The sequence below is a fragment of the Adiantum capillus-veneris genome, chromosome 23 (assembly GCF_014529385.1).
Source record: "Adiantum capillus-veneris isolate H3 chromosome 23, ASM1452938v2, whole genome shotgun sequence".
Lineage (NCBI taxonomy): Eukaryota > Viridiplantae > Streptophyta > Polypodiopsida > Polypodiales > Pteridaceae > Adiantum > Adiantum capillus-veneris.
Window position 1 is genome coordinate 81,909,079 of NC_140953.1, and position 27,873 is coordinate 81,936,951.

Here is a 27,873-nt window from a genome sequence, read left to right on the forward strand (position 1 = left end):
CTGGGAAGGACAATGTAGTTGCAGATGGACTCAATTGTAAGTCTTTCCTTAATGCTATCTCTATACCCAATAATCCTATTCTGGGAAGGATTAGAGAAGCTTCTTCAAATGACCCAGAGTACGACTGTTAACACAGATTCAACAAGGTTAAGGACCTAAAGTAGCTTCTAGACCAGCTAAAGATTATTCTCTTCAAGGGAAATTTCTTTATCTTGGTCAAAACTTTATGTACCTAAGGATCCAGTACTAAAGAAAGCATTTATTTGAAGCTCATGATAGCGTGACTTTTGGACATCCAGGGTATGCAAAAACCTTGAATGCAGACAGAAGAAGTTCTTTTTGGCCAGCAATGAAATGTGAAGTTCTTCGTTACGTAAAGCAGTGTTTATCTTGTCAGCGAATTAAAGCCAAACAAATCAAGTTTTCCGGGGAACTCAAACCTCTTTATATACCTCAAATGAAATGGGATTGTATCAGTATGGATTTTGTCACCGGATTACCTTCTATCAGAGGCTACGATTCTGTATTTGTGGTTGTCAATATGCTCACTAAGGTGGCTCACTTGATATGTGTCAAGACGACCTACAGTGCTTCTCACATTAGTAGGGTTTTCATCAAGGAAATCTTTAGACTTCATGGGTTACCAAGAAGAATCATCAATGATAGAGATGCGAAGTTTACTTTGAAGTTTTGGACTTCTCTTTTTCAAGCAATTGGAACTCAGCTATGCTTCAGTACGGCATATCATCCTTAGACCGATGGCCAGACTAAAAGGGTAAACCAAGTAATCAAAGATATTCTTAGAGCTTACTGTTCACTAGAGCCAAGGAAATGGATTCAATATCTTCCTTTAGTAGAATATGCTTATAATTCTTTTGATCATAGAAGCATAGGAATGTCACCATTTAAGGAACTCTATGGATAAGAGTGTATAGCTCCACTAAACTTTTCTGATCTGACTATTAAAGTGGAGGACTTAAAGAAAATGTTAGAAGACATGGAAGCGCAGACTAGAGAAATTCGCAAGGATATTCAAGCAACTCAGGACAGACAGAAGAATTATGCAAACAAGAAAAGATCTGAAAGAACTTTTAAGTTAGGAGATAAAGTATTTCTCAGGTTTAGACCCAAGAGGAGTAATCTATCCTTGGGAAAATTCAGGAAGCTTAGTCCAAGATACTATGGATCTTATGAGATTGTAAAGGTTGTAAGTGACCAAGCTTACAAATTGCAATTACCCTCAAACCTTAAAGTTCATGATGTTTTTCATGTGAGTTTGCTTAAACCCTATATTTCTAATCCCAATCATCTTGTAGATGCAGAACAAGTCATTATTCGTACTCAAGGCGGTCTAGAGCTACAACCTGATTATATCCTTGAGACGCGGGAAAGAAAACTAAAGAATAGGAACATCATCAAACATCTAGTCAAGTGGAAGAATTTTCCAGAAGAAGACGCAACGTGGGAAGTCCAACTAACGCTTCAGAGGGATTACCCAGACTTACTCTTAAGATGAGGGCATCTCAATTATTTCACGTTGGGTAGAATGTAAGGTCTCTACCTGCCCTAGAAGAGGGTTACCGATGTAAAATTTTAAGCCTAAATATCAGTTGACAAAAGATGCTATTTTTAGCAAGTTCAGTGATTAGATATCATTTTTGTGTTATGATCCTTGAAGAACTTTTAATTTTGGTCAAATTCAGTTTTTGTGAAAAATATCCAAAAATAGAAAGTTTATGACCCCCAGTATGGTCTACGATCGACTGACTCGTCAAACTGTGCACCGACCCAGATTTCGTTAAAAATAGGGTCCAAACACCGAAGGCTGCTATTTATGGCAGGTAGTCGTATCTGTTATCTGTAGGTCTGTCTCGAGTTAGCAAGTTTCATAATTGAATTTGGGTTTGTATAGATCAAGTTAGCCTAAGGTTAGCATTTTCTAAGGTATGTGTATGGCATGTATGTGGATGTGCATGTATGGGTATGCAAAAATAGGGTTCGAACATCGAAGGCTGCTATTTATGGCAGGTAGTCGTATCTGTTATCTGTAGGTCTGTCTCGAGTTAGCAAGTTTCATAATTGAATTTGGGTTAGTATAGATCAAGTTAGCCTAGGGTTAGCATTTTCTAAGGTATGTGTATGGCATGTATGTGGATGTGTATGTATGGGTATGCATGGATGATCCTAGATGCATGGTCATGTATCCCCACCATGTATGGCCATGGGTCATGTGTATAGGTAGTCTTGTGACAAGTGTTAGGCTAGGCATAGGAAGTGTAGCATGGGAACCTAAGCTTGGCCGAGATAGGGTATAGCATGGGCCAATGAGTGAGGGGTGGGTAATGGAGCATGGGACTAGGACTCAGAAAACTCTAAATTTAGCATGAAGCTAGTGCTACCTCCTCTTGTTGCAATTGAATTGTGTGTGTGTGAGAGAGAAATTGTGTATTAGTCAAGTGAGGACACCTCACTAGGCAAACCCACACTTGGCATGGCACTTGGAGGTGTGTGTGTGTGTGTGTGTGCACAGGCTCTACAGTTCCACATTTAGCACACCAAATCGGGCCTCTTTGAGGGGAGGCCTATATAAGAGTAGTCCACCCCTCTCTAGACACACACAATTCCCAAGTCTCATAAGAAAGTGCTGCTGTCGGAGCCTCCATTGGAGGAGCTTACCTACATCCATTAGTATACAAAAGGAGGCTTAATCAAGGTGATTAGTTCAATTTATATTACTCTAATTGCCCCATAGCCTCTTCTCTCTGGAGGATCTATGTTGAGCCTACTCTATTCTATTATCTCTACTAGATGGTTGCAGTATAATTGATATGGGTGATTATCAATAGACTCTTACCTACTGATCATTCCCTTCTTGTCGGATTAAGGAGCACTAAAGCTACCATAATCCCTCAAAGAGATCTAATTTTCCTTAATTATGAAGAATTAATGTTTAATTGTTTCCTACCCACTTATGTGATCTTAGTACATTATTAAGAAGGAATTAATATTTCCTCTTATGCTCTAGTTAACACATGATTAAAGGGTGAAATCAATCTCTCTTAGTGCACTAGATTTCTGTATGATTATGTTCCCTTCTGCATTAAAGATTATGTATGATTAAGATTCTATTTGCACTAATCTAATTGTACATCTTTATGCATGGTAAAGTATATTTTGACCCTCTCTTTTGCCCAAGTCTATGATTGGTTATAGGTATACATTGTGCATAGTAATGATGAGCCAAAAGCGATGCATGGATGTGATTCCTATATATTGCCTATGGTGGATGTAATTATGGTAAATATTATGCATGTGTGTTTATGGTAAGCCTGTTTTCTTCATTCATGGTCGAGTGACTAATTAGGGGAAGAATTCTTTTACTCTAAATCACTTGTGCATATCAGCATGTCGATTAATCTTAGCTAGTTTCCCTTGTCAATGTTGCTTTACACAAGTTTATGTGTGATTATCCATAACTCAAATCAACTTCTACTTGAGGAGAGCTATGGATTAAAAGCATTTCATTGCACTCTCCTAGATGTAGAGTAATGTTATGAGTAAGAATAGGTATCTTTTTTTCCTAATCCTTGTGGATGCGTAATCATTGTTGATATGGTTACTTGATACCATATTTTAGCCTTCTTTATTTGGAGTTTTTGTTAAGTATGGAGCCTGATTTACCCTTGTAATTTTCTGTGGTAAAAGCGCACATTTGTAAGGCCCCCATTATGAGGAGAAGCCATCGTGCGTGAAGGAAAATCACTCACCGGAAACCAAAATTTTCACGGACAAGAATCAGGGGCAACTTTAAAGGCCTCGGGGGCGGAGGCCCCCGAGACTTATTTTTTCGCCGGAATATTCTTTTTCACCGGAATATTATGGCCGGACGGTGGCCGGAAAGTGGTCGAAAAACAACCAGTCGGCTGGCCGGTGGCCGGTAGTCAATGGCCGGTGGCCGGTGGTCGGAAGTCAATGGCCGGTGGCCGGTGGCCGAATTCAATGGCCGGTGGCCGAATTCAAAAGCGGACTTGTCTTCTCAAGGGCGGCCACACATGGGCGGGCTGGAGGGTCCGATTTGGACTTATTCGCACAAGGGCGGCTACACATGGCTGTCTCTCATAAGAGAGGGCAGCCCTTTTGGCCTATAAAAGGAGGCCATTTCTACACACATTTCATAGTGTGAAGTTGATGCAACAAGGTGAGTGTGAGGTGGTGAGAGTGAAGCAAGGCGGGAGCTCCATTAAGGGTATAATCCCTTTGTAAACTACTTCTTGTTTTGAAGTACTAAAGCCATTGAGTGGTTGCTTTCCCGTGGACGTAGCCCACATTGGGTGAACCACGTATATCGTGTGTACTCTCTCTCTCTCTCTCTCTCTCTCTACTCTATAATCTCGTGTATATAAATCTGTCTCTCTCCATTAAGTAATCTACTCAATTATCTATTTAGCTACTTCTTATTTCCTAACAGTTTTTCTAACCCAAAGTAGTGAGATATGTCCCCCAAGAGGACACGTTTTGGTGGTCCTAACGACCGCGAGACAGGAACTAGCAACATGGCGAACAATGGTAAAGCACCGATGAGAGTGGAAAATCCGATCATCTCACGAGGCATCGAAGAGGAAATTCATGAGGTAGAATGATTTATTTTTTTTGTATTTTACATAAGCATTGCATTATGATAATTTTTAGGAATGTTTAAACTCCCCAAACTATGTTGGAAATCCAACTGAGACAATGGCATTGGTATTTTTAAAGGTTTTATATAAATTTAAGTTTGAAGTAAATAGGAAAGAAATGCTGAAAGATTGTTTTGAGGTAGGAAGAATGGTTGTTAGGAAAAACTATCTCAAACAAATTTCATTCATTATTCTAATGTCCATTTAGTCTGAACCCCCTACTGATCACAGGGCGGTAGGTCACGAAGTTATCTCAGGAGCTAAATCCACGACTTTCTTTCTATGCGGTGCATATGTACATGGTTTTTTTTCTATGCGGTGGATACATGATTTTTACCCGGAGAGTTACTCCATGAATTGGGTGGGATCATGGAGTGGTTGTATGGGAGGCCACTCGCTAAAGGTCCTCAAAACTCTAGGACATTGGAATTTTTAATGAAGTATTGTTTGTTGAGTACTTTTTTCTAGGAAAGATATGTCTTGGTGCCGGTTTGACAATGTTTGAAGGGCTGTCTTAACAAACTTGTGATGGGAAACCATAAAAAGGAACCCTAAGTGTTGAACAAAAATGTGTTAGTAATTAGGCCACACAAAGAATCTGTGTGAGTGCGGGGTGGAAAGTGGGGGCTTGGCTCAGGTTGCCAAAGCCTATGAGACGGGTAGTCCCGATCAATCAGGAACTCTCTGTCCTGTGCAATAAAGTACTTCATTAGATATCGCATTACGCCAGAGCAAAAGGAATTCGGTGTATGTGCCTCTGAAAGTTATGCGGAAAAAGGCACCGAGGTTACTTCTCCTCCTGGAGATGAGAATAGGTCCGATAATACAAAATTACGCTTCCCCTGTGAGGTGGAGCTAGATTCTTTTCATTGGTGGCTTAGACTCAACTCACTAAGTGATGAGAGACCATCCGTTGGTCTTCTTTTTCTTCTTAGACAATTTTTTTGTTTGCTTCCGCATAGGATCTAGCGACCGCCATGTGTCCTTCAGTTCCATCAAGATGAGACGGGGAGAGGACCTCACATAAAATGTGAACAAATTTGTTGAAGCTTTTGCCTAGCCCCATAACAAACAAGCTTTGCAAAATAAACTCCCATTCAATCCTGTCATAGGCCTTACCAAAACCAATTTTGAAAAAGATATAATCATGATCTGATTGTTGTGCATAGTCCATCCCTTCCCATAAAGTAATGATTGCATCCAATATAAATATCCCTTTGTTAAATCCCTCTGCTCCTTTAATATGACTGATCCATCAAAGGACTAAATCTTCTTGCTAAAGAGAGTGAAAATATCTTATAGGTAGATGGCAAACATGTAATGGGTCTCCTATTAGACAGGTCATCCCTTGAGCCCTTTTTGTGTACCAATTTAACAACACCATCATTAATGAAAGGAGATAGAGCACCTAAAGCCAGGGATTCTTGCTAGACCTTCATTAAGTAGGGGGCAATAAAATCTTGATACAATTAGTAGATTTCATTGGGCACTCCATCAAGACCAGAGGATTTACCATATTTTAGTTTTCCAATAGTTTCTCTGATTTCCCCTTCTGTAAGGGGGAGGTTAACAGCTTGGCCATGTAGCTAGGCACTGTTTTTTTCTTCACTAGAGTACGTTTAGCTCTAGCATCTGTGATGCTTTTTTGTCTTTGAGTACATACAGAGAAAATATTGGGAAAGTAAGATTTGGTAATCTCCAAATTGTCTTTTTGGGATGCAGCATGGTTCCCATTTTATGTAGCAGGAGAGGATAAAGTCCCTACACTTTTTTTGAAAGTAAAGAAAACATTTTAAAGTTGGGTCTATCTATCTTGCCATCCCAAAATTCTATAGTCCAACAAAGGGCACCTTTGAGCCTCAAGCAACTCTTTCTTTCTAAGCGGGTCCTTCAAAGCTAAGAGCTCAAGGGAGGACCTATCATCAAGGGAGTTGGATTTAAGGAGAGAATTCTTCTTGTTTATCATCATTCCTCTTCGAGATCTTATCCCTTTAGCTTTCCTCTTAAATAAATTTAGAGCGTGTTGAGTATTTTTGATAGCTTCTTACCAAGCAAAAAAAGGTTTATTATGCTTGAAAAATGAACTATAAAAAATCTCCTTAACTTTCCCTCTGACCGAAGGCAACTTAAACAAATAAGTGTCCAAATAAGGCCATCCTACTTTATAAACTTGCTCTTCTTTTTGGATCTCAAAAACCAAAGGTTTATGGCCAGACAGAAGCAAAGAAGAATCAAATTTCAACTCACCAACCAATGAGAGTGAAGTAAGTTGGCAGACAAATATACTCTATCAAGCCTTGGTGATTTGTAACAGGACCCATGCTTGTTATTTGACCAAGTAAAACTTGTTCCTTCAAAAGAATCAATCAAAGTGAGTTTGTCTAACAAGTAATTCCAGCTTTCCTTCTAAGACCCTTGAATGATCTGGCCTACGGCTTTGTACCTATCATTCAAGGAAGTTACCATACTAAAGTCCCCTATGATCAGAAGAGGGTCTTGTAAGTCTCCAAGCTCAGAACACAACTTTGCTCTCTCTATAGTGGAGTTTGAAGCATATAAGCTGACAATTGTGTAATTGAATGGGGCTTTGAGTGATACTGATACCCAACTATCTATAATGCACCTCTAAACATCAACAATTGATTGATCATGTTTGGTATGAATTCCAATAGCAGCTCCACTTCTACCTGCACAGTGATTAGTGAAAAACCATTTGTGATGTCTGATGATCTTGGCCAGGTTAGAATCCAGATTGAACCTAGTAATCTTAGTCTCTGGCAGATAGATGTAATCATCTTGCAAATGTCTATCATTTATCCACTTTTTTATGCTTACAGACTTGACAGGGTCATAAAGTCCTTTATAGTTAAGAGAAAACCCAGAAATGGCAGCATTCATTTTCTATGAGTTCTAGAGGGTTTAACACAAGAGACTGAAGCCTTATTAGGGTCTATATTTTTCTCCTTCTTCCTCTTAAGCATGCTAACAATCTGTGGCAATGCTTCTTCCTCAACTTGAGTCATTAGGATGTCCACAGAATTGCTGGGAGATTGAGTTAGTTTATCCATAAGCAGTTTATGCATGTTCTTGCAATTCGGAGATGAAGTTAGGAGGGATAGATCCTGCTTGGGAATGGTACTTCAAAGGGCTTGAACATTGGGCTGGAGTATTTGCAATTTTTGGTTCATCGGGAATTATTTTCATCAGGATCCTCTCCTTCTTCTAAGTATGAAGGATCAAAAACATCATCAAGTAAAGCCCCAAATCTATTGACCACTTTTGTGGGGTTATTTCTAGCATGGTTTTTGGTTCTGAAATTCCCTCTTCTATTGACTTGTTGGAAGCCTTGGTTACCTTCCTTCACTTCTATATTTTTTTCAGCTTCCTTTTGATTTTTAGCTGCAAGGTCAGAATAGTCTCTTATTAGATGTCCTTCTTTGAAGTAATCCCTTATTAGCCATTGGCCTCTCCTGATGACTTACACTACATTGTCAGCTTCTTCAAAGAAGAGCACGTAATAGTTATTAGGGAGGTATTGGACTTGAGAAGAAAGCAGGTTCCTTCCTTCCCATTTCTGAGAGAGATCCACTATTTGAGGACTTCAATTGGCGGCCTGATCCCATGACATAGGCCTATAACCACCCTCTCCTGTAGGTGTCTGAATTAGCTATGTAGTTCAGTCGTTCCTATGATAACTTCCCCTTTCTCATTATTAAGGTTTTGTGATTGAAGGGTTTTTGAAGCATTGTACGACTCCTCAATTTCTTTTGCATTAGCCCCACCAATTTTCATCTCACCACATTAAGAGAGCTAGATTGAGAATGGTGATTTATTCCATCATTGAGAGGGGGAGGGTTATTTAGAAATGTTTCTAAATCTTGCATAGGTGGCTCAATGTTCTGCCAGACATTAGAAATGACAGAAAATTAACCATTGTGTGTATGGGCGGTAGGGCTTACCTGAAAAGGTCTCTGACCTGAAATGTTATGCAGAGCTCCATTAAATGCCAAACTAGGTGGCTGAGACCAAAAGCCATTCAGCATGTCAGTTTGTAGCCGATGCCGTACAAAAGGAGACATGTTCGCGAGAGGACAAAATTTCACTGCATGTGCATAGGTGCTAGGACCTTGTAGAAGGGGACTAAAGTCCAGTCCAACTCCGCCCCATTAGGAAAAATATGGACTTTGCATGGGACTTGTACAGGATTCTAATTTTTAGGTATTAAGACTAATGTTGTGAAGGGTTAAGGGGACAAGGGTGTTCAAGAGGCTAGTTTTGAATAGGCTTTTCTAGCCTTTTTTTAAGGCACATGTAGGATGTGGACCTAGGAGGTCTGTAGTAGATACCAAATTTTGTGAGCACAAAGGGATAATGTATAAAATGATATCATTCCAATAATCTAGTGACAATTATACGAAGAAGAGACTAGAAGGAGAAGCTTTGACCACTCTCCATACATAATGAGTCTTACTTGCACTGTAAGACTCAATCGCATGCTATGCAACATTAGATAGTGCACCAAAGCCACCAACAAAATATCACACCCTAATGGTATGATGAACTTTGCTTAATTTTGATGATAGAGATGTGAAGCCCCAAGTGTTCAAAGCCATAAAGAGGTTGTTTGTCTCTAGCATGATATAATTAGAGATGGAGATGCTATCAAGATCTGAATGTAAGCTACAAGTACAATTTCATTACCATTTTATCCTTACGTTGGAGGTGCACCCTTGCAACACCCACTCAGTTGTTGTGGCATACAGGTCCTTTGAGCCCATCCTTTTGCTGCCTTCAAGACTAGAGGCTTGCATGTAGTGTGAGTTAATGAAAGTAGGAGGAGGATGAAGAGGATCTTGTTTTATGTTGCAATGGAGGTGAGAGAAGAGGGAGGAGCTAGCTTGGTGTGAAAACATGTGGTGGGCAGGGGAAAGAGAAGGGGGAGGAGCTTGCTTGGTGCTAAAATGGAGATGGAAGAAAGCTAGTAGAGAGAGAATGTGTGACAACAGGGTGCATGTGGTTGTTGCAGCAATGGAGAGCTTGTGAAAAGGTCTGTAGAGAGGGAAAATCACTTTATAGCTATAGGACAGGTTTGGGGAAAATTTGGGAGGTGGAAAGTGATGTTTTGAATTTTTTTGAAAAGTTTTATTTTTTGGGTTTTTAAGTGCGCATTTTTACTTTCAAAGGTCAAAAAATGCTTTTTTGACCATAAAATAGGTTTGGGCGATTTTAAGTAGGGAAAATGTGAGTTTTGCAAATTTTAAATTTTTAGTGTATTTTTTAATCCGGGCCAAAAAGTGAGGGAAAAGAAATCAAAGTGGTCCCACCCCTCTCCTTTTCCCTAGGCACCTCCCTTACCTTCTCACTAAATCAAAGGCCATTAAGAGGTGTAAGACTACCTTGTCCCCCTACTTTTTTGAGGGTATAGAGTGTATCCACCACCCTCTTCCTATTGGTTGGCCTTTAATTAACCTTAATCCCAAAATGCCCCTAGAGGGTTCATATTTTTTCTAATGTACTGCTAGGATATGTGCTGGCCTATTCCCTTCAGCTTTAGGTGAGCTTGATGATGTTTGCGTGACACCAACCGGGGCAACTTGCCCTCTGACAATACCATTACGCAGGGATTCATGCAGTGCCATTAGAAATTATTGAGATGGTTTGGGGCGGGCAACAAGAGATGTGACCTTTAAACACCCCTCAAGGCTCCCATGCTGCTCAATTGGGACTGGGAAACCACAAACAAGAGAAAATACAAGAAACCCACAACCAACAACAAGTGAAGAGGCACCATCTAGTTAGAGAGGGAACTAGGACACAAAAGAGAAAAATCAAGCGAGAAGGACGAGTACACTAATACTAATATGAACTCTACAAATACACACACCAAACACCTAGAGAGAGAGGGGGAGAGAGAGAGAGAGAGAGAGAGAGAGAGAGAGAGAGAGAGAGAGATTTGTGCAAGAATTTATCTTCAATTTAAATGATTAGCACGTGTGTATAAATAGCTTGGAGGAGAGTTAAGAGACACAATTAAGTTTGATGATGTTGCAATCTACACATTATCTTAAGGTTATGGGAACCCTCTCTCCATACAACCATCTTATAATGTTTTCCCAAGAAAAAAAAACAAACACATCTCTTGGGTCACATATAAACCCTTCCTGAACCCTGGACCATTATCAGAAACAATCACCAAAGGTGTGCCAAATCTACAACAAATACTAGTGTAACAAAGTTGCTCACGGTTTTTCCATTTACCCTTGCCACACTGTTGAACCTCTACCCATCTAGTCATGTAATCTATAGCCACTAGAATGTAGAGTTTACCATTTTTTGTTCCTACAGAGGACCCATAGCATCAATATCCCAATTTTCAAAAAGTCCATTTGCAAGCACGATTTGCCTTGGTCCATGTACCAATCTTCTATTTCCATTTACCTGACAATTGTGATAGCTTTTACACAAATGCTGGACATCCACATGCAAGCTTGGCTAAACATACGCCGCAAGAAAAATATTCTTCACAGTTAACTCTTGGGCAAAATGATCACCACATGCTTCTTCATGCAAACCTTTTAGAATGGTTGGAATTTTCTCGATATTTGGTACTCTTATGGACACTTGATCCTTCCCTCTTTGATAGAGGGAGACTTCTAGGAAGAGATAGAAACTTGCCTTCTTCATGAGTCTCCTCTTGTGAGCTTTTGTGAAGTCATGTGGAAACTCGCCCTCCAAAATGTAGCCAATAATGGGAGCCAATGACTCCAATCCTTGGTATCTCGTTTTCTTGCCAGTTGGCTGTCACCATGATGACTTCCACTTCTTTATCAACACATGTAACTACTTGTTGTGCAAGTATGTCATCATCTTCATTTTGTTTTCTAGGAATATGATACAGTTGCACCTCTTCAAATTGATTAAACAACCTACAGATCGCATGAAATTTTGTCCTCAGGCTTTCATTCTTGCAAGCCCAAATTCCTAAAATTTACTTCACAATGAGAAGAACATACCCCTTTAACATGAGCGGTTGTATACCTTGACTAATGCACATCTTCAAACCATGAACTAGTATGATGTACTCCACTTCATTGTTGCTAGTTGAACCTAGTAGATTGACCTTCTCTTTCATAACCAACTCTCCACTTGGGTTTATCAACACCAGCCCTCTCCCTACTTTACCTGTGGCTTGTCAAAAAGCTCCATCAAAGAACAAGGTAAATAAATTAGGAATACTTTTAGGTGGTGGAAATGGTAGGGTCTTTATTTCAGGCGCTTATCTCCTTCTCATGCACCCTATAAGTGAGAATCCCTGCCAACTGTGCACGCACACTATCTTCTACCTTGAGAGAGTATTCAAACTCTTGAAATTCCATAATCCACTTTGAAATCCTAGTACTAAGGCTCATTTGAGATGACACCTAAGGAAACAAATTTTCTGTAGTGAGAATTACAAAAGGTCTTGGTAACAAATAGGATCTAAATTTTCTCACCGCAACATGAGAGAAAGCATCATGAGTTTATTTTGTGTGTAGCCTTTCTCCAATTCATTCATGACCCTGCTAGCAAAGTATAGGGGTTGCATCCGGGTATTGTGGGGATCTTGTTGTAGCAAAACAACACCAATTGTTTCTTTTTCAACACTAGAGATAACAAAGAATGTGTACTCTCAACAAGGAGGCATGAGTGTTGGTAGTTTTGATAGAATGAATTCAATGCTAAAAAAATATTCTTCAAGCTCATCAAACCAAATAAACTCCACTTGTTGTGCCAATTTTTGCAATGGATGAAGTAACTCTGAGGCTAGGTGAATAAAGTGGGACATATACTTCACCTTCTGAATGAATGTGATGACCTCCTTAAGACTTTGGGTGATGGTAACTCAATGAGAGCCTTTGCCTTTGAAGGATCCACCTCAATGCCCTTATAGGAAACCTTGTCACTGAGTAAGATCACTTCATCTTCACCTATGTGATATTTGTTGGGATTGAGCTGACCTCCCATGTTGTAGAGCTTCTTCAAACCTTCTTCTAATCTTTGTAGATGCAATGATTTTGAGCTATAAATGCAATAATCATTAATTAACACCCTAATTGAATTTCCAAAGAATGCTTGAAATAACATGTTCATGAAACGTTGAAAAGTTGCAGGAGCATTTGTTAGGCATGACCCTAAAAGCAAAGTAGCCCCAAGGAGTGATGAAGGTTGTTTTCAAATGATCCTCCAATGCGATACCTATTTGAAAGTAGCCTGAGTAGCCCCATCCACTAGACCTTTCCTAACCAACCTTCCTTTGATGTAGCAATCCAGCATAGGTGTAATATCCTCATTTATTTCATCTTGTGCAATTCAAGTTTTACAATAGGCGCACTCTCTTTTACCTTTCTCTTAGTGCTAATAATTGCCTTCATTAAATCCCTCCTAGGTTGTGACATAATGCAATAAACTGAAGCCATGAGATATCAAGACCCTTACCTCTCATGTCTTCCAACAGGTTGTATGGAGCCATACCATGTCCAAGAGGGACATGGTATGACTCCTTCTTTCTTTTTACCTTTTCCGGCCACAACCACGATTGATGCCATTTTCTTCCATGACAACGGATCTCCAGAAAAGAGAGGATATCCTGACGTTTGGCATTGGGCCTCCATTGATTCAATTCAAAGTCACAACATGTTTCTTTTCTTCTTTCTTAAAAATATTTACTCAGTAATGTTATCTAAATTTCAATCTAGTCTAACACAAAATAAAAATATGCACATCAAATGATTTATGATAGTCAACAAGAGGTAGGATTACAGGCTTTGGTGACGAGAGAATTTCTCCTACTCTTTGGGCACCAAACATGAACACCATACGTTGTTAAAATGGATCTTTCTACTAATTTCAACGTTTATTCTAATGTGTGGAGTGAAATGAAAGAGAAAAACCTCTATTCTTGAGCCATTATCCATGGTCTATGCATGACGTAATGCTTAAATAAAAACAAAGATATATATGTCCAAACTAAGATCGCACCTAAAGCGAGGCAAAATAAAAGGATTTGTCGAAGTGTTTATCTAGGCCAACCTAAGAGGACCTAAAATTCTATGAATTATACGTTATGATTACAACTTAGTACTAACAATGATGTGTACCTTCTGCCTTGCAATGGGAATGAAAGGATCATATAGATTATTCTAATTCATGCAAACTACTTGACTATTCTAAAGGTTGAACCTGCACAAAAATATACACAAGCCGTCCTCAGTGGGGCACCAAAATTGAAACGGTTCGGGGCGGGCAATAAGAGAGGTGACCTCTAAACACCCCTCAAGGCTCCCGTGATGCTCAATTGGGATTGGGGCAGCCACAAATAAGAGAAACAACAACAAACCCACAACCAACAACAACTGAAGGGGCACCACCTAGTTAGAGAGCAATCTAGGATGCAAAAGAGGAGAATCTCTGAGCAATACAAGCAAGAATGAAGGGTACACTAACACTAATATCAATGCTACAAATACACACACCAAACACCTAGAGAGAGAGAGAGAGAGAGTTTTGTGCAAGAATTTAGATTCAATTTTAATGATTGACACGGGTGTATAGATATCTTGGAGGAGAGTCAAGAGACACAACTAAGTTTAATGATGTTGCAATCTACACATTATCTTAGGGTTATGGGAACCCCCTCACCATACAACCCTCTTGTAATGTTTTTCCAAGCAACAAAAACAAACACAACAGCTCTTGCGTCACATACAAGAAAATACTACAAAAGAATCTCAAAATGAAAACGCTCACTTTAAACCAAACGCAAGGAGGTTGCCAAGTGTGAATTGGAGAGACTCAACAGAGTTTTGAACCACGGTTTCACCCAAATTATGGATTCAATTGATGTCCAAGAGTAGGTAAAACTTTTGATTGGAAGTTATGAATCACTCACTCCCTTGCAATGCTACAACTAGCTCAAAGAATCTTTCCACCACAAGCAATGCTATATAGACACTACAAGAGGCTATTCATATTAGCGACGCTCACACAGCGACGCTTTAAAAAAAAAATTCCCGGCGTTGCTAGGAGCGTCACAAATTTACAAGTAAATTTGCGACGCTCATAGCGACGCCGGCTGGGCTAAAAAAAATAACAGAGAGCGCCCAAAAACTCAGATCTCATATTTGAGTTTTTCGGCGCCCTCAAGCAAGGAACAGGTAACGCTCTCCCTCTCTCTCTCTCTCTCTCTCTCTCACACACACACACACACACACACATAGTGTTTTTGAGAGAGAGAGAGAGAGAGAGAGAGAGAGAGAGAGAGAGAGAGAGAGAGAAGAGTACAAACATAAACAAAAACGCACACACACATACATAAACAAAGAATGCACACACACATTGAGAGAGGAAAAGAGAGAGAGAGCATGCATAAACAAAAAACGCACATATTGAGAGAGGAAAAGAGAGAGAGAACATGCATAAACAAAAAATGCACACATTGAGAGAGGAAAAGAGAGAGAAAACATGCATAAACAAAAAAACGCACACACATTGAGAGAGAAAGAGAGAGAAACTAATTTAACGTCGTAGGAAACTAATTAAAATTAAAAGACCTAAAGATCTAGCCGACGAGGAGTTGAACTCAAGACCTATTATTCAAGAGGGAAATGGCATAACCAATCTATCATACTTGGCATGGGTGATAGAAAGGTTATACCATTTATCTCTTTTTATTGGCACACACATCCACACACGCGCACACACACAAGAAGAAGAGAGTTATAACGTCGTAGGAAACTATCCTAAAAGGCGTTAAAGATTAGGTTAGATGTAGACTTACGTTAAATTAGATTTAGGTTTATTTAAGTTAAATTAGATTAGATTTAGGTTTATTTTTAGTTAGATTTACGTTTATTTATGCTAGATTTAGATTTACGTTATACTAGATTAGATTTAGGTCTCCATAGACTGCGATGCCTGCATGAAGCGGGTGAAGAAAGAGTACAAACATAAACAAAAACGCACACACACATACATAAACAAAGAATGCACACACACATTGAGAGAGGAAAAGAGAGAGAGAGCATGCATAAACAAAAAACGCACATATTGAGAGAGGAAAAGAGAGAGAGAACATGCATAAACAAAAAATACACACATTGAGAGAGGAAAAGAGAGAGAAAACATGCATAAACAAAAAAACGCACACACATTGAGAGAGAAAGAGAGAGAAACTAATTTAACGTCGTAGGAAACTAATTAAAATTAAAAGACCTAAAGATCTAGCCGACGAGGAGTTGAACTCAAGACCTATTATTCAAGAGGGAAATGGCATAACCAATCTATCATACTTGGCATGGGTGATAGAAAGGTTATACCATTTATCTCTTTTTATTGGCACACACATCCACACACGCGCACACACACAAGAAGAAGAGAGTTATAACGTCGTAGGAAACTATCCTAAAAGACGTTAAAGATTAGGTTAGATGTAGACTTACGTTAAATTAGATTTAGGTTTATTTAAGTTAAATTAGATTAGATTTAGGTTTATTTTTAGTTAGATTTACGTTTATTTATGCTAGATTTAGATTTACGTTATACTAGATTAGATTTAGGTCTCCATAGACTGCGATGCCTGCATGAAGCGGGTGAAGAAAGCCCTCAATGGAATATAGGGTATTGCTGCCTTCACTCATGGTGGGCTCCGTCGATCCAAAAGTACTAGTGAAATGTCTTCAAAAGATAGGGAAGAAGGTGGATCTTCAGGGCGGCAAGAGTCACTACATCCTCGACAATGACCATCTAGACAACCTCTAGTCATTCAACAGCAACTTCAAAGTTAGTAACAAGAGCAAGAACGGTCCAAAGGGCCAATTGCTGTCGTCAGATGTGGACGGAGATGAGGCAGCGTCACCGCCGGAAGTTAACTCTCACATCTTTAGTGATGAGAATGCCAACTCTTGCCGAGTTATGTGAAAAATTATGTGTTAAATCAGTTTTAAGGTTCTTATAATCCCTGTTAGTTTAGTTCTTTGTTTTTAATATAACATAATCTACGTTAGATTTAGATTTATGTTATATTAGATTAGACTTAGGTTTATTTAGGTTTACCCACACACACACACACACACACACACAAGAAGAAGAGAGTTTTAACGTCGTAGGAAACTATCCCCAAAAGACGTTAAAGATTAGGTTAGATGTAGACTTACGTTAAATTAGATTTAGATTTATTTTTAGTTAGATTTACGTTTATTTAGATTTACGCTTATTTACGTTAGATCGAGTCCACGCAAGAATTACTTACGGTTTAGGGTTTAGAGTTAGACGAACAGTGAAAAGATCTACTGTGAAAAGATGTTAAGATGCTATGAAGTGCTACAGCTAGAGAAGAGGCAAAGGGGTTTTTTCCACTACATGCAGTATCATGTAGACGTGGGTCTGTAGATTTCTTGTACCCACAAATATAGGTATTGACCAATAAAGACGAGATTATAACCCGATGGTTCTGATCTCCGTGCACCTCTAGACCGAGGTGTGCGGGGATTGGACATGACTAGAGAATGTGAGGTAGAGAGAGAGAGAGAGAGAGAGAGAGAGAGAGAGAGAGAGAGAGAGAGAGAGATAAGACGAAGAATGCCAATAGAATATTAAATTTGTTGTCCAGGTTATAAGATTTTTATCCTCATTATGAGTAGTGACGAGGATGTGGGACCGTCCAACCGAAACACCTATCTCTCAACGAGGGTCTTATGTCCTTGTAATCAATGCAAGCATGCTGTGCGACAGACAAGACGTGTTTCTTTGCATCACGTTCGCGAATTTGGCGAGTTCGATCCATCTATTATAGATCGAGTTGTTGCCAATTATAACTCGTCAGACTCTGACGCTGGCCAACAAGCAGCAATCTTGCAACCCAATAGACATGTTCGCAGGCGCTTTGGTCAAGCAGCATATGTGAGGCCACAAGATGTAGCCTCTGATAGCTCAGGGGATGATCATGCAGAGCACATTCCCAACGAGGAAATGTTTGAGCCCGAGATTGATGAAATGATCGAGACGATCATGGATTCAGAAAGGCTTATCTATGATGATATGAAAAGTGAAGCCGATACGCCATTGTATAATGGAGCACGTATGTCTAGATTGAAAGCACTCCTGGTTCTTCTCAACATGCAGGCAAAGTTTGGATGGAGTGACACTAGCGTCACAGCGCTTTTCAGGTGATCTATTATAATTAGTTTACTTTAATAAAACTCTAAATGTATAATGATCTGATAGATTTTTACACGACTGTATCGTATTTTTATGTTGTGTAGATTGCTTAAAGAGCACATACTACTAGCTGACAATGTGATGCCAAATTCCCGAGATGAAGCAAGAAAGATTTTGCGAAACTTGGGGATGGATTACAATTCTATCCACACTTGTCCTAATGATTGCATTCTTTTCAGAGGGGAATACATAGACATGGAGAAGTGTCTGAAATGTGATTCTGAAAGATATCGAGTAGATCTCCACAGGACAAAAATTCCACAAAAGGTTTTGCGACATTTTCCTTTGCTTCCTCGCATCAAGCATTTCTTCGAATGTAAGTCCATGGCCGCCCTAGTATCATGGCATGAGGAGAATAAATCTTCGGATGGTGTGCTACGAATTCCTGCAGATTGCGTAGCCTGGAAACATATAGATGAAACATGGTCGGATTTTTCCAGGGAAGCTCGAAATTTGCGCTTAGGCCTGGCTATGGATGGCGTAAATCCATTTGGTCAAAGATCAACATCTTACAGTGTATGGCCCGTTGTCATCGTCAACTACAACATTCCCCCGTGGTTGACTACGAAGAAGGGGCACCTATGGCTAAGCTTGATTGTGCCAGGGCGATATAAAGTGGAGAATATGGATGTGTATCTTCGTCCACTATTGGAAGAGCTACAACAATTGTGGATTGGCATAGAGGTGGTGGATATGAGCCGACACACAGGACGACGGAATGCTTTGATCAGAGGCATTCTAATGTGCACCATGCATGACTATCCCGGGCTAACAGAATGCTCAGGTGATCTATTGACACTCCTCACTCAGACACTGTAAATCTTGTTTTTTCCCATAGTTGATCTATTATCATGTGTATACATGCAGGGCTTTAAACAAGCGGATACAGAGCATGTGTCACATGTGGACCTAGACTGAATGCACGTAGGGCGTCCTCACTGAAGAAGCAAATCTACGAAGGTCATCAAGCGTATCTTCCAGAGAATCATGTGTTATGCGACGGCTTTTTGGGAAGAGAGCCACCAAGGATGTTTGCACAAGCATGGTTAGAGCAGAAGGAGATGTGCGATGACGGATTGCCTCCAAGGATGAAGAGACTATCTCTATGGTACGAGTTACCATACTGGCCCCGACTCATGATCAATCACTTGCTCGATCCAATGCACATATTCAAGAATGTGGGTAATCTACTATGGGACCATCTGACCGGCAAGAAAGATACTTTGGGAGCCAGAGTTGACCTTAGAAATGTGGATCTTATGGAGCAATATTGGCCGCAAACAGCGTCTGATGGATCGATAAAACTCCCTAAAGCACCATGGATTTTCACAGGAGCCCAAGAACGCAAAGTAAAAGAGACCATTCGATCTTTGCGGACCCCCACTGGCGTAATGCACTCGCTCCAAACGTGTTTTACTAAAGAAGGAAAGCTTACCGGTTTGAAGTCACACGATTGGCATAAAATGTGTCAAGTACGTTCATTGTGGACTTTAATATCATTGCATAAAATGTGGACCTTAATATCATTGCTGCACATACTTTACAGTTTATTTTACCGGTTGCCATTGAGGGATGTTTGTCTCTCGACATCCCTAACACAATCTACAAACTTGCAAAGCTGGTGCAATGGATCTCACAAAAGGAGATCAATGTAGACTCCATACCATTCGCCAAACTAAATGCTGCGGAGCTTGTGTGCATGTTTGAGAAACATTTTCCTACTACCATGCTAACCATTCAGGTGCATCTTCTTGTTCACATAGTTGATGAGGTGGAAATAGCTGGCACAGTTCATTCCAGATGGATGTTCTTCTTAGAACGTTTCATGAAAATGCTTAAGGGATATGTGCGTCAAAAGGCACGTTCGAAGGGTAGCATGGCAGAAGGTTGGTTGGTATCAGAGTCCCTAGTGTACATTGGAGAGTGGCTAGACGGATTTGATAAAGCCCGGGACACGCTATGGCGAACCATAGATGATGAGCGCATATCTGGGATTGTCATGTGCAATCTCAGTGTTGAGAAGAAGATGACGGAAGATCTAGAGGCTAAAATCAACCAATTTTGCATGCTTCACAATCCAGTAATGCAAAAGTGGATTTCACAATATGAGGATGCAAAGCAAGAGCGACAAAGGGCACGAATCGAGTGGAGACGGGGAAGACGACCACCGATGCACTATCCGACGGGTCTGGAGAGCCTACCAACATTCATGAGCTTAAGATGGTTGCACAACCAATTGAAAAGCGCACAACAATGCGGTGACGAAGTGACTGAGGAAGAGTGGGAGTACTCTCGGGGTTGCGCGACCAAGGTAAGTTTGCAATGTACGACTAGCTGGTGACTTTATTTCTAAACGTTTGAACGGCCACTCATAATCTTTGTTCGTTGTAGTATAAGTCATACAAAGCAGCATGGTGTAAAGGTCGACATTTTAGGGTGGAACGGATCGACAAAAAGCGTTTTACTCAAGATTGTGGAATCATGGCAAAATTGGAATAGTCTAGTCGACGACGTTCCTCTGATGCAGATCCTGTGGTGGCGGAACTCACTGACTTCGGCACGCTACAAGAGATTTTAAGGATCGATTACAGAGGATTTTTTGTCGACTTGTTCGACGTGCAATGGTTCAAGATAATCATGGAGGGTCACAACGCTACTGTGCGTAGAGGAGAGTCTGGTTTTCTTGAGGTGGATTCTACTAAGAAATGGACTGACCTAAGAGACACTTTCGTACTACCCGAGCATTGTGAACAAGTAAGTATGTAAATAGTTAACATCCCCCTTTTACAAGTTATGTGCTTGAAAGCTCTCATGTAAGTTATGTGGCTCTGGCAGGTAATATTTCATCCTACAAAGTCTACATCAAACTGGTGGTACGTCATAGAGGTAGCCCGTCATAGTGCAAGGACGTATGAAGGCCACCATGTGCCAATCACAACGGCATCAATGGAGGAGATCAGAGAAGATGCTCAATCAGAAGCCGCTGCGGTGGTGCCATACAAGCATCAAGATGCTACTACTCTATATGGGGTGCATGCAGAGGAGCTACAAAATGAAACAGAGGATATGTGTTTAAACCGAGAGCTCTATATAGATATAGGAAGTTATGCTGAGTTATGCGAGGATGAGAGAGAGATCTCTTAAAGCCACAAATATTGTATTTGAACAATTTTGCTCCGTGTTGTAAAAGCTCTCGCTCTCTAAGTACCTTCCATGGTGTATAACGCTCTTTTCTACTCGCGCTCACATCTTTTGATTGAAAATTCTGAGTTTTCGACTTGCCTCTTCTATCACTCAATTCATTGCGTCATTGTATTTATATGCGTCATTACGTCATTGTATTTAATGGTCTTTGCGTCATTGTCTACTCTATTCATTCAATATTAAGTTTAAATATTCGTGTGTTTAATGCAGGTATGGATAATGAGGAGTTTCTTTCTTCTTTGTCACTGCAGCAGAGACAGTGGTACGTGGAGCATCATCACTCTGGCGCATCATCGCGCGTTCCTACTCCATCCGCATCTCCCTCTCTTTCCGAGCATTCGGTGCGCTCCGAAGCTTCGGTGTCGACGAGACGATCTTCACACTCGTCTAGACACCGGCACTCTAGTGGTGGCGGTGGCGGTGGTTGTGGGGATTCCGCAGCCGATGCCTCCACACCGCCTCGTGTTCGATGAGGCTCTTTACCCTCCCCTTCTTTGCCCGCCCCCACACCAGCCACAGCATCGCCATCTACGCCAGGTTTTGCGCGGCTGACTGTTCCTAGCAGCTAAACACCTCTACCTACTCCGCCAGGAGCCACCCCACTCGACACTCCTCGCTTCGGGGCCCAGACGCCAGTGGAGACACCTGACGTCCGTACCCCCATCGACACGCCGCTAGAGACCCCTGCCGGGACACCCAGGTTCACGCGTCACCGGCCAGAGGGCTTGCCTTACTCCGTCGACTTCAGCGGCGGCATCATCATGGATGATGACGGCAAGAAGGTGATCTCGCGCATGCGTGGTCTTTGCTCTCAGCTGTTTAGACACTACATACTAAACAAATGGAGTGAAGTACCAAGTGATTTAAAAGCCAAAGTCATCAACATACTTCATGATGAGTTTCCCGTTCCAACACGGGATCAGCGCTTCAATGAAGACCTGATGAAGATTCAAATGCGCGAATACTGCAAACACAAGCGTTCCGAAGTGCAAAAAGCAATCAAGCATGGGTGGAACAGGCCAGATTGGCTGGCCAAAGAAGATTGGAAGAATGCGAAGAAAGTAGCGCGCGAGAATCCCGACAAGTGGAAGCAACAAAAGGATGCAGCCATAGCGCGAGTAGAGGCAGGGAGCTCGCACCACTTGGGGAGCGGTGGATGGGCATCATTTGAGGCCGATTTTGTAAGTGTTTTCGCATTGCTCTTTATGTTCGATAGTTTAGGGTTTATGAGTTTTTTAATTCTAACATAATGAAATCTTTGTATGTTTTGATAGTGGTCGATGACAGGACGTGATCCCACACCGTACGAGCGCGAGTACGCAGGCAGGAAGGGCTTAAACACCCTGATGGACATTCTCAGTTCTTGCGGCAGCATGGTTATTATTAGGGTTTACTCTTTTCTATTTTTTGTATTGTTTTATAAATGTCGTTATATGTTTATACTTACTGAAAGCTGTCTTATTGTCTTTTTTTGCAGAATCCGACAGATACGCCGCTTGGACGCGATGAGACGTCTGACTAGAGGACGTCAATTTAGCCGTAGCTAGATAGCATTAGTTTAGGGTTTCTCATAGCTTATGTATCATGAGACGGATTTTATACGTCTTTTTGAACCATGTATATTATTACATTTGACACCGCAGTTCATTTTGCCAATCAATTCATTATGCCTATGATGTTGTACAATTGTCATTATTACATTTGCCAATCAATTCATTTTGCCTATGATGTGTACAACTGTCAATTTTACGCTTGTCAATTTTGCAAACAATGCGTCTTGTGGGTGACTATTTTGGGTCTATTATCTACCCTTGCACTTTTTTAAAAAAGTGAATCAAGTACAACATGGTTGATGGGTGGCAGGGCATTCAATGCCCTGTCACCAAAAAACATTTCTCTCGGGCGTCGCTATTTATGGCTCTAGAGCGTCGCTATAGACTTCTGAACGACGCTATAACCGTCGCTATGACCATCGCTATGAGCGTCTCTATATAGCGATGCCTATAGCGTCGCATATAGCGACGGTTTTAGCGACGCCGGGGGTTATAAAAACCCAGTGTATTTCCGTCGCTAACAGCGTCACAAGAGCACACAACCTCTTGTAGTGAGAGAGCTCACTCTCTCTCTCCCTACAATTAAGATGGAGAATGGTACGCTCAATGTAGAGAGAAACAGTGTAGAGATCATGCCATATACAAAGGGAAAAGGGCTCTATTTATAGGTGAGGAGAGCCCTTATTAGGATTATCTCCTCATCAACATTTACACAGAAAACCATGTTTATGAAATCTTTTATATATATGTTATTATGAGAATGGGGCTCTTTTGTCTCTTGAGTCACTTTGGATGTGGGCTCAAGAGAAGAGAAATATTGAGAAGATTCTAGAGCTAGAGGTGAGTGATATTTGTGTGAGGTTTCCAACTCTAAGGTAGAGTAGAGTGGGTGCAATTTACAAGAAAGATTAGCAGTTAATGTCAAGTAATCATTAAAGTAATTTAGTAATATAATCACAATGGGTATAATGACTTGAAGCACTGAGGAAAGAGGGGTGAATGAGATGGACAAACCATTGAGATATCTTAGGCTCACCCGTGTGTAGATTGTCAAAAGTGATCATTGGTCTTCTTCATCTCATGCCACCGCCATAGTTGAACATCTCTAAGAATGTCAGGGTCTTTTGTTAATAAAAACCCTCCTTTTGCTAAAGTTCTAAGCATGGTTAGGTTGCTGAATTTTTATGCACTTTTGAAACGATGAAATAAAATTGTAATATGAGAGTAATAGAGAGAGATATGGAGATAATGTATGTAGGTGGAGCTTCAAAAAAGAGATATGGGTGTAAGAGGGGAGGGTAATGGTGAGAAGGGTGATGAAAGCCATGGAAGGTGTAGATTGAGTGATTGATAGAGAGGAATGAGTGTGTGTGGAAGTTGAAGGAAGGTGAGAGAAGACTAGGGTGACTTGTGAGAAAAAGTGTGCAGACTAGGGTCCACCAAAAAAAAAAAATCTCACCGATGGTAGCTCAATAAATTATGAGAAAAAATTAAGGAAGATTATTCAGCTTTCGGGCTACCTTTTTTCATTTCATGACACCTTCAAATTCGGATGGGAGATGGACGCAAAAAAGCACACCAAAACATATATGATTTAAGACTCCAAGAAGTGTTCTTGTGGTCCCTTTCTGGTTGAACCTCCATGTGGCTCCAAGAGTGTGTCCCTCCATGCATCATGGCATGAATTTGATAATTAAGATTATCCTTACATATGTATGGATGAGAGGTTTTGATTAACTAAAGTATGTGCAAGAGGGAAGAACAAACAACTAGTGCATTGACTTGTGCTAGTATTTTATGATAAAGAGGTGAAATAAATAATAGTAATAGTAATAAAATAAAATAGGTGTCCCTTAATTATTGATTAGCATGATAGGTGATTGTGAATTCAATAATCTATTGTAAGGAAGATAGATGTAATAGATAAGTAAAAATTCATCTTGAGAGAATCAAATGATTTTTTGTGAGTTTTGCTAGAATGGAGTCACACCTAGCTTAGTGGAAGCTTGAGTGAGGACATCAAATGCATGAGATGTATACATGGGCGCTATGAAAATGTATTGTGGATGGCTAAAATGTCAGGTGGCTTACTTAAGCTTGGTATTTACACACACCTAAAAGAGTATATACACATAACTCTTATATAGTAGAGTAATTAAAACTATGATATATTTAGGCTCAAGATAAGGGGAAATATTTACACGCAAAGGGTGGACCATGATATATATAGGATATTTTATTTTTATATTTTTTCTTATTTGTCAGATAATTGGTAACTCACACACACCTATGTACAATGAGAAGAGAAGGTGAATTTTTCTGTTGCTTTGCAAAGATAGCCTATCATAAGGGCATATGCTTTATTGCAAGGATGAAGGGCAGTAGATTATTGTTCTAAAATTGGAAAGCCAAAGAATGGCTATCATTATTTACTGCCTTCCCCCCGAGGGGGAAGGAGAAGAGGGGAGCTTAGGGAGAAGGAAAGGAAAAGATCAGGGCGAAAAGGGGAAAGGGGATCTTCACAAAGGAGATTTTGCATGGCCTCGTGCAGAGCGTCTGTACAGTCACTTAGTGGACCTAGCTCCCTCTTGTTTCCTCTTCTCTCCTACCATCTAAATGATCTATCCGATCTCTTTTTCTCCATCCCACACTCAACAATATCTTTCTAAGTGTGGCCTATTGATGGAGACTCTTCTATCACCCAAGTGTGGTAGATTGGTTATGCCATTTCCCTCTTGAATAAGGTCTTGACTTCAACTCTCATCGGATAGATCTTTGAGGTCTCTTGGGATAGTCTCCCACGAAATTGAAATAATCTTCTTCTCTCTCTCTCTCTCTCTCTCTCTCTCTCTCTCTCTCTCTCTCTCTCTCACACACACACACACACACACACACACACATCTCTTTTGTGGCTCCCATCAGTTTTCATCATGGATAATGTCCCTTTACATATTCCTTTCTCTCCCTTTATGTCTCTATCCCTCAATCCCACTCCCATGCCCATTGGTTTGACTCTCTCTTTCTCTCTCTCTCTCTCTCTACCCTTGAATATTTTCACTTTTTGTACCAAACTCGAGTTAATTTGGGAACCTGCATGGGCATATTAGGAGCATATGCATGTAAATCACTGCATCAGAATGCCTGTTTAGTATGATCTTATGTTGCATATAAATGTCATTGAAATTTAAATGCTTGGTCATTGTTTTGCAGGAAGCTTATAAGTGCCAAGCGTCAGAATCATATTGAGAGAGACGTCGGTGGGCCGCAAGGTTACTGAGTATGAAGTTTAGGGAGAGAGAGAGTGAAAGGAGCCACCTTTCTTTTGGGCAGATAACGAGAGAGAGAGAGAGAGAGAGAGAGAGAGAGAGAGAGAGAGAGAGAGAGAGAGAGAGACGAGCCATGAAGAAGGGTTTTAGGTTTCCTTGCCGAGCGGGTTGAGAATTAGAGGAAAGGCCAGCTCTGCTCTGCAGTGAATTGAAGTGAGGGAAGAAAGAGTTTTAACGTCCTAGGAAACTATCCCAAGAGACGTTAAAGATATAGCGGACGAGAGTTGAACTCAAGATGAGAGAGACCAAGTTGAGGTGTGAATGGAAACTTAAAAGGAGTAATTTTTTTTCACATTTTTAAAAACAAAATCAAAAATAAAATTTTATTGCATAGATCTGATCAGAACCGTCGCGAGGAGGCCCATGATGGCGCTGTGAGAATGGAGTAGCGAGCTGCCAAGGGGAGCCCGAGAGGAGGGCACTGTGCCCTGTGTGTGTATAGAGAAATCCAGAAGAGATAGAGGAGGTTTCCTTGTGTTGGTTGGCGAGCCAGCCAGGAAGGAGTAGGCCGGGAGAGAAGCAGTCGATGAAGGCTCTGCCAAGGAGGATGCTGTCGACGTGAAGATAGGGAGAGAGACAAAGAAATAGAGAGACGGGTAGGGTTTTCGAGGAGTAGGCCTCTGCTCCGTGTTCAGAACTAGAGAGAGAGATCACTTCATCAGGTTGGAGCCGAGAAAGAAAGAGCGAGAGAGAGATTTTGATGCAAGAAAGAGAGAGACGGTAATGATTTTCTGTGTGAGCGCTGGCTGTGTGTGTGTTATTGAGATTAGAGAGAGAGAGAGAGAGAGAGAGAGAGAGAGAGAGAGAGAGTAATTTTTCTGCCTCTGTAGCGCAAGATTAGTGTGAGAGAGAGAGGCTAATATGCAAGCTTGCGAGACAAGGAGCCGCAACAAGGCCCTGTCGTGCATGGGAAATGTGTGTGTGTGTGTGTGTGAGAGAGAGAGAGAGAGAGAGAGAGAGAGAGAGAGAGGGAGAATTGACTTAGCAAATTTCTGTGTGTAGGTGTTTGTTTGTGACGTTCTATGTATGCGATGCATTCTATCATTAAATGTGTGTGTGTGTGTGCGCGCAAGATAGAGAAAGAATTCTTTGCTGCAATGTTAAATAGAGAGAGAGAGAGAGAGAGAGAGAGAGAGAGAGAGAGAGAGATTTTCATCCTTGCTGTAGTATTGAAGACAGAGAAAGGGAGAGTCCTCGGAGAAATAGGAGAGTTGCAGGAGAATGATAGCATGTTAGTGTGTGTATGTATTTGATTAAGAGAAGAGACAGACGAGGAGAGAAAGAGCCTCTACAGGTCTGATCCGAGCAAGAAGCTAGACAGAGAGAATTGTTAGCAGATGATAGAGAAGGAATAGAAGAGAGAAATTAGGCTCTAGAGAGAGAATGCCTAGTTAGGAAGTGCAGTAATAAGAGAGACTAGACAGAGAAGAGTGAGAGTTTGCGTAAGTGAGCGAAGTGAGCATTAGAGTGGATGAGTGAACAAGAGTTGGCATGGACAAACAAACCAGAGCCAAGTTAGGGAGCTGAGAAGTCAATACGACAGTCAAAAGATAACCGTAACAAAAATTCAAGGAAGTAAAAGGTTGGTCTACATTTTGAAATATATTACAAATTAAACATAAAATTATCCAATAAACAATAAAATTGAATGTTGAGCATAAAATTTTGAGACATAGTTGAATATAAATCGAAGTGGCATATGTATGTTTATGATTCAACATTATAGTGAATGTCTGCTAAAGGTTAAATTTAGAAAATCATTGCATATTAAAAGCATTTGGATGGGGAGAAGTGAACATTTGTCATAAATAATTTATTTTGAATGCAATTATTTCATTATTCATCTATTTGTGGTTCAAT

At 40.6% G+C, this 27,873-nt stretch overlaps 1 protein-coding gene and 1 pseudogene across 1 annotated transcript; one reads left to right on the forward strand and one right to left on the reverse strand.

The window, feature by feature from the left end:
• The first annotated feature begins 997 nt into the window (after positions 1 to 997).
• Positions 998 to 1,516, forward strand: LOC147428069 (uncharacterized). The gene has a single exon (XM_086496799.1). It carries the CDS (start codon positions 998 to 1,000, stop codon positions 1,514 to 1,516), a length of 519 nt encoding a protein of 172 aa, XP_086352925.1.
• Positions 1,517 to 8,464: 6,948 nt separating this feature from the next.
• Positions 8,465 to 10,315, reverse strand: LOC147428070 (uncharacterized; annotated as a pseudogene).
• Positions 10,316 to 27,873: the final 17,558 nt, after the last annotated feature.

Excerpts from the sequence above, each read along its gene's own strand:
- LOC147428069 (XM_086496799.1), top strand. The coding sequence starts at position 998 with ATGGAAGCGCAGACTAGAGAAATTCGCAAGGATATTCAAGCAACTCAG.